This window comes from Haliotis rufescens, unplaced genomic scaffold (genome assembly GCF_023055435.1).
Source record: "Haliotis rufescens isolate VD_foot unplaced genomic scaffold, xgHalRufe1.0.p SCAF_13, whole genome shotgun sequence".
NCBI lineage: Eukaryota > Metazoa > Mollusca > Gastropoda > Lepetellida > Haliotidae > Haliotis > Haliotis rufescens.
In genome coordinates, this window is record NW_025963813.1 from 40,593,002 (window position 1) to 40,603,610 (window position 10,609).

At 43.7% G+C, this 10,609-nt stretch overlaps 2 protein-coding genes across 2 annotated transcripts in view; both read right to left on the reverse strand.

Moving 5' to 3' along the window:
- Nucleotides 1–4,080, reverse strand: part of LOC124122494 (endoglucanase 1-like) — a 25,774-nt gene extending 21,694 nt beyond the window's left edge. Inside the window, exons 1-5 of the mRNA XM_048394633.1 lie at nt 4,058–4,080; nt 3,642–3,803; nt 2,703–2,890; nt 1,692–1,851; nt 686–797 (exon numbers count right to left, since the gene is read on the reverse strand). Coding sequence (XP_048250590.1) covers nt 686–797; nt 1,692–1,851; nt 2,703–2,890; nt 3,642–3,762 — 581 coding nt within the window. The 5' untranslated portion in view covers nt 3,763–3,803; nt 4,058–4,080. The remainder of the gene's footprint in view (nt 1–685; nt 798–1,691; nt 1,852–2,702; nt 2,891–3,641; nt 3,804–4,057) is intronic.
- LOC125378750 (cell wall protein DAN4-like) lies at nt 3,863–8,401 on the reverse strand. Its single transcript, XM_048394710.1, has 4 exons — nt 8,359–8,401; nt 6,317–6,491; nt 4,058–4,646; nt 3,863–3,891 (listed from the first exon to the last, which is right to left on the reverse strand). Exons 1-4 carry the CDS (start codon nt 8,364–8,366, stop codon nt 3,863–3,865), a joined length of 801 nt encoding a protein of 266 aa, XP_048250667.1. The 5' UTR covers nt 8,367–8,401.
- Nucleotides 8,402–10,609: the final 2,208 nt, after the last annotated feature.

A 10,609-nucleotide genomic window follows, 5' to 3' on the forward strand; every position in this document is an offset into this window, starting at 1 on the left:
GCCCTCCTTCGTCGGGCAGTTAATGAAAAACCTCGGGCTTCTGCAAATGATAATGCCCTGAAAAATAGCGTTACCCTTATATTATAGCGAGAATGGATAGAATTATCATTAAACCGCCCGCATGTTATCAGAAATGAGCGGGCCACTGTAACTTGATAATGCCCTCATATTGCTTGACGACGGGCCATTATCACGCCCGTTGTTAGGTGACGTCATAGGATAGGGTAGGTGACGTCACGTTCAATAGTGACGTCATCTGGTTTGTTCTATGACGATTCAATATTTGTAAAATGTGGTCAGTGACATTCGTGTTGATTGCAGAAAATGTTTCAAAACCGATATTGTTGTTTCCATCCATTTTAGCTATAATAACGGTACCGCTATTTTTCAGGGCATTATCGTTTGCAGAAGCCCGAGGTCTTCCATTAACTTCAATTAAAAGACCGAGTTACCCTTATATGAAAAACCCATTCAGATACTGTATACTGACTCCGAGCCGACCTGTCCGACAAGCCGAGCGCCAGACAGGGTATCAACAAGTACCATGTCTTAACGTCTTTTGGTATGACGAGGCTGGGGATCGAACGGACGGACGCTCTACCACTACACCACGTTATGTCCAATGGAGGGTTTATCAGATCTTGAGATATGAACTCGGAGTTGAGTACGTCAAAGATAACCTTACTTGTACACATCCCTGGCATCTGTGATGGTGTCGCTGTAGACGCCTCGGTAGTTCTTGGCGAAGTCGTACAGACCTTTAGCAGCGTCAAGCAACGTCGTAGCGTACGTCATATCTGGTGTGAGGAAACATTTAACAACCATCATTCACCACTCTCCATTATTTTGGGGTATACATTTCCAGTTGCCGTTTAGAAAAAAGAAAATGAAGTGATAACGTCTAAATGGCAAACCTAATACTGTGCTGAAGTCACAATTTGGTTTTGACGTAACGTTATCAATATTTGTTCTGAACAATGCAGTAATGTGACATCATATCGCTTTCAGCAGAGATTTCTTATGATTATGATTTCTGAAAGGGCTTTATCCGTTTCATATATATTGAACTGAGCAAAAAGCATTGGAATCGCAAAACAATCCTATTTTTCAAATATAGGTGAGGTGAAATGGGCTTTAGCGTCGCGTTCAAGATTATTGCACTTATATAGCGACGTGCAAGTATGTGTGTGTGGCTGTTTGTACAAGTCCGGACTAATGCCGATTTTATAGTTCTAGCCCACTGAGGTAGCATGCCGCAGTTTAATCTGAATACTCCACTCTGACACAGTATACTGACTCCGAGCCGATTAGTCCTTGTTTTAGCCCCTTAATGCCGACCGCCAGACTGGGTTACAACAAGTACCATCTTTTTACGTCTTTTGGTATGACGCGGCCGGGGATCGAACCTCCGACGTTCGGCTCTCCGGGCGGACGCTCTCACCACTAGACCACGGAGACGTTCTCAAATGTTACGAGCATGGGCATAAAAATGACAGACATAATTATGGCCAGTCGTGGTTCACACCAATGGCCAGCCGATCCCGGCACCTAAGGGACACAACTCTGCATATTTGGGTTTTTAGAAATATTGTTAACCAACATATCGTCATCAGCTTGCTACTGATAAAAGGAGATAAAACAAAGGTACATATATCACGCTACTGAATCATATCAACTGAACAAACACATACTTCTTTCTTTAAAAGCAAGGTAACCCATTGCTAGCGCTGTTGCGGTTTGGCCAGCTACGTCACTTCCGGGTCCTGTTCGTGACACCTTGTACGCAGGTCTTTCCATGTCCATGTCCTCGGATCTTCCCCAGTAGTTATGATCCAGTGACACCTTCCCGACCTGCAACACGGATACATGGATCTGTCGCGGCCGACCTTCAAGCAGGTGACAATAGCAATGGTGGTAAAAACTTCAAATCAATGTCACATAAAGCGGGGTGGCTTCAGTTAACGCCGCTTTTCACATTATTCAGTTATATCACGGCGTGTCAACATGTTGGAGGAAAGTGAGTGAGTGAGTTGGGTTTAACGCCGCTTTTAACATTATTCCAGTTATATCACGGCGTTTCAGCTTAATGTGGGAGGAAAGCCCGAAGTGATGCAGGTCTCAGACGTTTACCACTTCGGTGAAACCCACGAGTATGTATATAGAGTATATTCACAAGGAATACTTTTAGAACAAATTTCACATTTTCGGACCACAAAACTTCCTGTAACCATATCCTTCCCTCCTATAATTAGAGCGGATTAGAGCTCAAATCAAATGACATATTTTCGAGATGTCATTTTTAAATCTAAGACATTAGGTATTCTCTTTTCCTGCTTTCCCATATATGTCCTGTAAAGTGAAAACACCTTGACCACGTTTCAAATGTTCTTCAAAGCGAACTTGAAATCTACAACATTTCTTCTGTTGACCCCGAGAACCAGCCTGCCACAAATCTATCATGCAATCACATTGTATTTGTTGCCTCATTTATTGGTGAGTGAGTGAGTGAGTTTGGTTTTACGCCGCTTTTAGCAATACTCCAGCAATATCACGGCGGGGGACACCAGAAATGGGCTTCACACATTGTACCCATGTCGGGATTCGAACCCGGGTCTTCGGCGTGACGAACGAACGCTTTAACCACTCGGCTACCCGATAGCCCCCATTTATTGGTGAGAAACAGACAGCCGCCTTGATTGTACCTGAGCATAGAACTCCATTTGAGACGGGTCCCAGCTCTTGAGGAGGTAGGCCAGGGGCCACTTGACGCTGTCGTACATGTAGTCCAGCTGACCCGCCGCGGCATAGGCGTCTGGCCAACGTAGAAGGCCCCACAGGAGGTAGGTGACGGCTGACGACATCGGCAAAGTGAACTTGATATAGTCGCCGGCTGTAACATTTAACAATACGATGTTACCGTATGCTACTTCATCATTTCAACTGATGATGATTTTAATTCAACATCTGAGATAGTTTACTTGAAAGCGGAATCAAATATTTCAACAAAGGAGCACGCATCACTGGGATTATTGTTTAATGTTCTGCCATGACTATTGGAATTACTCTTGACTTATTACTGGCCAATCAGCGGTTTCAAATTACAACAACCTCTGACTGAACTCCTGTTTGATTCCAAATGCAATCTATCGCCGTCATATCTACAGATCATATATCTATATATATTTAATACGCAATATGCTTATATCCTAAACTTAATCTAACCAATATGGTTTACAATGCACCTTAATATTAATGAGTAATCTGGAACTCCATCGACAGAAATGCTTTATTCCGCCAACATACTTGCATACTTGCCATACTTAAATCCATTCGTCACCACTCGCCCCTTTCCATAACCTGCAAGAAGATTCGGCTTGTTCCGGAATAACACGAGTTGGTCACTAATGACTTAAATCAGAACCCATGATGACGTCATTAAATAGAGAACAGCATACACTATGGCCGATTAACACGTGGGCAGCACAGAGGATTAAGCGTTCGCTCGTCACGCCGAAGACCCGGGTTCGATTCCCCACATACATGTCTGAAGCTCATTTTTGATGTCCCAGTTTTATTGCTAGACTACTGCATCAAGCGAGTAAAACAATATTCATTCTCTTTCTGCAGTACAGGAGACTTACCATCGTACCATCCACCTGTTAGGTCTGTGTTACCTCCCTTGTCACCTAGTGCCGAATCTCCCCGCCAGGTGATTCTGTTAGTTTCCGGTAGTTTGCCAGATCGCTGCGCTTCATAGAACATAATGGATAGTCCAAGCACTTGATTGTAGTCGAATCTCCCGACTGAAATGTCAAGTTAAATTGTGCCAGAAAATTCTTGAAATAATATCATACGTAGGTCCCTAAGAGGTCGACTCGGCTATACATAGTGCTGCCAATGAGTAACAGCAAACTGTCCCCAGAAAACATGAGGTAAATACGGGCGTGTGACCGTCAGTGACGGTTTATCATAATAGTATTTAACTGTATTACTGGCGTAAAAAACAGGCACAGTAAAGCTGATAAAGTAAGAAAAAACCTTTTGCTATCGTAAGTACCTTGTGGGGCCTGTGTTGTTGACTGTGACGTTGTTTGTAACGTCGTTGGTGTTGTCTGTGACGTCGCTGGTGTTGTCTGTGACGTCGTTGGTGTTGTTCGTGACGTCGTTGGTGTTGTCTGTGACGTCGTTGGTGTTGTCTGTGACGTCGTTGGTGTTGTCTGTGACGTCGTTGGTGTTGTCTGTGACGTCGTTGGTGTTATCTGTGACGTCGTTGGTGTTGTCTGTGACGTCGATGTTGTGCCAGACGTTGTCGCCGAAGTTGATTGCGTTGTGTCACTAGGTGTTGATGTTGTTTCCGAAGGTGTGGTTGTTGGTGTAGTTGGTGATGCCTTCAATGGTGTAGTAGTACCAGAGGTAATAGCCGACGTTGTTGCAGGAGCAGGTGTGGTAGGAACCTTACAGCGGTACAAGAATTTTCCTTTCAGTTTCCTGATATTAGGCATTTGGTTATTGCTGTACCTGGCTACAAAGCCAAGGCAGAGATCTTCATTCTTCTTGAGGACTTGATTGTAGCTGAAACTCTCCACAATATACCGCTCTTTCCTTTTAGTCATGTCAATACGGTCTACCCTCCGCACATTCCAAATCTGAAAATGACGATATACAGTAAACTACGTTTATACCGAACACTCTTACCACGAACTGACCGATATAACGAACTTATTCTTTAGTCCCGTCCATTTGTTGTGTATATGCTGTTTATAAACTTATAACGAACAACGGTTATTACGAACTAACATCAGAGTTCGTTATAACCGTAGTTTAATGTACTAGTATTGGTGAATAAGTCAATCAGGGTGATACTATTTAAAACGACAGATTCGCATGACGACAGAACACACTATATATTCTGTAGCATATATAGATACTTTAGATTATATAGCAACATAGTACACTATAGATTATATAGCTACATAGTACACTATAGATTATGTAGCAATACCGTTGGTACATCGGTTACGAGATCGTTATTTTTGTTGCTAAGGTCATATAGTACATTATAAATACCATATACCGTAGCGTTTTATAACGGATGTACACTCTTCAAAAAAGAAACGCACATGTAGTATGAAGTTCATTGAAGCTGACGACACAAGAAATCCGATATATAAATTGGATATATGTTGTTGGAAAACGCTGGTGGCCTGATATTCGACAAACGGTGCGTCAAAACGCAGCCATTGTCGATTTGCAACGTCTTAAAAGGCATTGTTTTCACACTTGTTCAAAAATGTCATGGAGGAAAACAGTAAAGCAAAATGCACGTGCAAGTTATGGCATTCGAAACTCGTGGTAGTGGCAATGAAAAGGCAAGCATAAGCCAATAATTTGTCATTCAGTTGTTTTTCAAGTTCGAAAATGCCGAGACTCAGCGCTGCCGATCGGACCATCGCCATAGGACGTATCCAAAGAGGGGAATCGAAGTCCTCAGTTGCGGGCCACTTCAACGAGAAGAGAACCTAGAACCGGCCGACCAAGAGTTACCAATGCCACAGCTACGTAGACTGCAGGACGCATCCCTGGTTTGAGGAAGATATCGGACCAGACTGTCAGGAACCATCTTCCCGAGGCTGGAATCCGACCCAGAAGAGCAGTTACCGTCCTTGTTTTCCAAAAGATCCATCAACAGCGACGCTTGCGTTGGTGCCATGCTTTACAGCCTTGGAATTTGAGAAGCTGGAGACGGGTGTGGTCTAGCGATGAATCACGATCGAGATCTCCAGATCTCAACCCAATCGAACACCTCTGGGGGGAACTCGATAGACGTGTACGTTAACATCAGAACACGCCGCAGACATTCCCACAACTGGCCAAAGTGTTACAGAATTCCTACAGTTATCCAGTCAGTGCCGAGGAGATGCAGAGCCGTGATTTCTGCCCGGGGCGGTCACACGAGATACTGAGTTCAGCTTGACCTTGTGGCCTTATGTGACATGACAATGAACAGTTTTCAATACCTTTGTACAACGACAACATGTGACTTTCGAGATCCAAAAATTCATATTTGTATCTATGATATTAAAATAAACATATCGACTTTATTAGGTACAATAAATTTACTAAAAGTCTACCCGTGCTTTCCTTTTTTTAAGAGTGTAGGTTGTGTAGCGGAAAACAATACCATACCATATACATGTTGGTTCTCTAAGCTATACATTTAATCTGTGAAGAGATACATTTTGTTAACATAGCTACAATTCAAACAAATTCGACGTCGGAGACTGGAAGATGAAGGAACAGAATTGTAAATACTTACATCCAGCACAGACAGTTTGGGATTGAAATCTATGGCGACTCTCCAGCCACAGACGACGTTCATCTTGTTGGTGATGCATAGTTCCGCCTGGAAACCGCCGGGCCAGGTGTTGAGGAGGGTGTAGTTGGATGCCGCTACCGTCGTCGAGATCACAGCCGCAAGGGGCAGCAGGAATCTGCAACAGACGTCACGCATGTATAAAGAGGACAGTGTCGGGGGTGACGGGTGGCGGGGTCGTCATAATTTGCACCCTTTGGTATGAAAGAAACGTATGATCATGGGTTCGAATCCCCGTTCGCCCTGATTATGGTTTAAGGTTTGTCAGCAACATGCCTGTTCTCGTGTGTTTCACACACGTTGTTAACGTTTGAAATATACATTACTTCGGGCTTTCCTCGGGGTGGTCGGGTAGCCTAGTGGTTAAAGCTCTATGGATGAACAACTTCTTTATTACAATTAGTGCGATGTTTCGGTGTAGATCCTAAGTGATGCTTGATAAAGGTGTTAGGATCTACACCGAAACGTCGCACTAATTACAATAAAGAAGTTGTTCATCCATAGAACTTGTCTTTCTTCATCACACCAACTTCTAAATGCCACTGAAAGAAGTTAGTGGTTAAAGCGTTCGCCCGTCACGCCGAAGACCCGGGTTCGATTCCTGACATGGGTACAATGTGTGAAGCCCATTTCTGGTGTCCCCTGCCTTGATATTGCTGGAATATTGCTGAAAGCGGCGTAAATCCATACTCGCTAGGGCTTTCCTCCCACACCAAGCTAACTCGCCGTGATATAACTGAAAAAACTGTTCACAGTGGCGTTGAACAAGGCACACTCTTTTATCCAGATCTGTCTGTTATTCATGCATTCAGACACGTGATGGTCAGTGTAGAGAGAATGACAGAGAGATCTAGTGTCCAGATGTCATCAAGGTGGTAAGGGGCAGTCGGGTAGCCTAGTGGTTAATGCGTTCGCTCGTCACGCCGAAGACCCGGGTTCGATTCCCGACATGGGTACAATGTGTGAAGCCCATTTCTGGTGTCCCCCGCCGTGATATTGCTGGAATATTGCTAAAAGCGGCGTAAAACCATACTCACTCACGCACTCACTCAAGGCGGTAAAGACCTGCATCACACCGGGGGATGCTCTTACACTAAGCTGATACGTCGTGATGCAGCTGATATAATGTTCTAAGCTGTCTAAATCATATCCCAAATATTATACAACGCATATGAAGTTAAAGAACACCCGATTGTCATATGACTATAGTTAATCTGCCATGGCCATTATGGTTGGTTTGTTGGCAATATTCCAGCTATATGACTCTGTAAATAATCGAGTCTGGACCAGACAGTCCAGTGTTTAATATCAAGAGCATCGATCCACGCAATTCGGATACGATGACATGCAGCAACCAAGCCAGTGAACCTGACCACCCGATCCCGTTAGTCGCCTTTTGCAGCAAGGATGGGTTGCTGAAGACCTTTTCTACCCCGGATCTACACGGGTCTCAAAATTAAGTGCTTGTCGTAAGAGACGCCTAACGAGATCGGGTGGACAGGCTCGCTGACTTGGTTGATGCATGATCGTATTCTAATTGCGTGGATCGATGCTCATGATGTCAATCACTTGATTGTCCAGACTCGAATATTCAGAGACCGCCATGATATAGCTTGACGGTTGAGTGCGGCGTTAAACAAAAACCAAAACAAACAAACATAGTCGGATCTTCACGGATCTCTTGTGGGTAATAAAAACAGAAATGCGGTGTGAGAGCATCACGAAGACGCTGATCGTGTTCCACAATACCCATCCCAGTGCGACGATTGTTACAACTCCCACATTTTAACATAGATCTACGCTTGTGTTCTCATGACGATTAGCGGGATTGGGACAACGCATTGGAGCTATTAGAAACGAGTTAGATTGTAATATTTCGGTCCCGGAAAAGAAAATCAAGTGACTGTTATCATATTTATCTGTCATATATTGTGGTACCAGGTATTGAAGCAATGATAGAGAGAATTACGGGTGGGACTACTCACGTGTACATGGTTCTTGTGGGAGAGAACGATCTACTGAGGAGAAGTGGACTCCTCGTTTATATAGGCTACAGTTATCCCACCCATGTACCCTGGAGGCGAAACAAGTCGCCATCAGTAATTACATTCCCAAGTGAACAATAGACACTCGACAAAGAAAAGTATATCAGACCGGCGATACCATCTCACTTACCACTGAAAGGAATATTACATCCTGTAGACTGTAAGCTATAATTTAATAATGTTGTACGATGAAACAACATCCAGGTGTCGGACAGAGGGACCATCAACGTATATGTTGTTGTTTTTGTTGTTGTTGCTGTTGTTGTTCTTCTGCTTCTATTGTTAGCATCATCATCTTCATAATTATTTTCATTATTATCCTCATTTTTATTAAATGATACTGATCCACGGAATATTTATTTGAAATGCAGTAGCTCAATATATAACAGTTTCCCTTGACAAAACTTGTTTCATCGTTCGATCATGACCAACTTGTAACTGACAGATGTATGAACTGTTTGTGTCTCTACTGTATGAGGGGCGGTCGGGTAGCCTAGTGGTTAAAGCGTTAGCTCGTCACGCCGAAGACCCGGGTTCGATTCCCGACATGGGCACAATGTGTGAAGCCCATTTCTGGTGTCCCCCGCCGTGATATTGCTGGAATATTGCTAAAAGCGGCGTAAAACCATACTCACTCACTCACTCTACTGTATGTGATCTCGTGTACATCAGTGTTAAAACATGCAGTTACAACATATGATTGAGTTAAGCACGCACGATCAAACTAAGAATTCGGATCAGACATTCCATAGTACTTAAATAAGGTCGTGGATCTGGTTTGATAATGCATATAGAAGAAACACTTAATTTGTATATGTCATGTTCCTGTGGTGACTAGATATTTATATAATACTTAAATAATTTCGTGGATCCGGTTTGATAATGCATGTATTGAAGTCTCCTGTTGTTGACGTTCCAGTTATACAGTCAAGCTTGCAGCATCACATCTATGTATGCCATCTAGCATGCAGTATGCTTTATGATGACTTTGTTGGCAACTCCATCAATTTGCCAACGTCATCCACGCATCGCTTCTCTTATCTCCATCTTTGACAAAAAGAACAGTTGTAGTGACCGGCTTTTTAAATTTCGGGTTGACGATTCATTTGTTTCGGTCACTCCATCAAAACATGTTTTGCCGCGTTTGGCAACAAACAATTTTACTCAATTTGTGTGAAAGGCGGGCGCTCCCGGTAGGGCAGGACATGCTTACCCTTTTCGCCAACAGTGGGCCCACTAGCACAAAGCGATCTTAGCGCTAACCTGATCTTAACTCCCATACTTTAACATAGGCTTACAATAGTCTTAGCGCTAAGATCGCTTTGTGGAACGGGGCCCAGGGCCCACTAGCACAAAGCGATCTTAGCGATAAACTGATCTTAACTCCCATACTTTAACATAGGCTTACAATAGTCTCAGCGCTAAGATCGCTTTGTGAAGGTGGGCCCTGTGGTGTCATCACTGATTTTCAGTGTTCCATGCTTGTCATTTTCACCGCTTTGTGCCTTTTATACCAAATGGAATATGTTTCGGCGGATAATCGAAACTGGTTATTTTCTGGCGTTGACATTATATAATTTCATGAACTTGGTCAATGTTACTGCTGGTGGACTAGTTCTCATCAACTCGGTAACATTTATCTGTTTTTAACTAGGAGGGATGACTGGGAATAATATGTCCCTGGTACTCCATGCTTGCCTCCACCCACCACCCAAATGCTTGCCTCCACCCTGACCCCCCACCCACACACCCACACACTGTGCTCATATAGACATACCATTGTTTACTGTGAGGCATTAGATATGACATTAACAGAAAACTACCTTTTTAGTTGATTTCAGAGGCATCATGTTATATTAATACATGACACTTTTTATGGATAGCAACTACTTTCATTCTTTGTCACGACTTTGCATCTGATGAAGGAGCTAGAAGTGACTCTGAAACGTCGTGACAAAGATAAAGAAGTGATACCCACGAGCACGGGTATGGTGCTGACAACCCGGGTGGCCCAGTTGTCAAAGGCGTCGCGATTCGCTGTGCAGAGTTGCGTCCCTTAGGCACGCCAGAAACCTATGATTGTGGGTTCGAATCCCGGTTCGCCCCGATTATGTTTCTAGGTTTGTCAGCACCATACCCGTACTCATGGGTTTCACCGAAGTGGTAAGCGTCTGAGACCTGCATCACTTCG

Coding starts and splice junctions, on each gene's coding strand:
- LOC125378750 (XM_048394710.1), bottom strand. Junction 4,647..6,316: donor CCAAACTGTCTGTGCTGGAT/GTAAGTATTTAC, acceptor CGTCATTTTCAG/ATTTGGAATGTGCGGAGGGT. Junction 3,892..4,057: donor AACAACACAGGCCCCACAAG/GTACTTACGATA, acceptor ACTCATTGGCAG/CACTATGTATAGCCGAGTCG.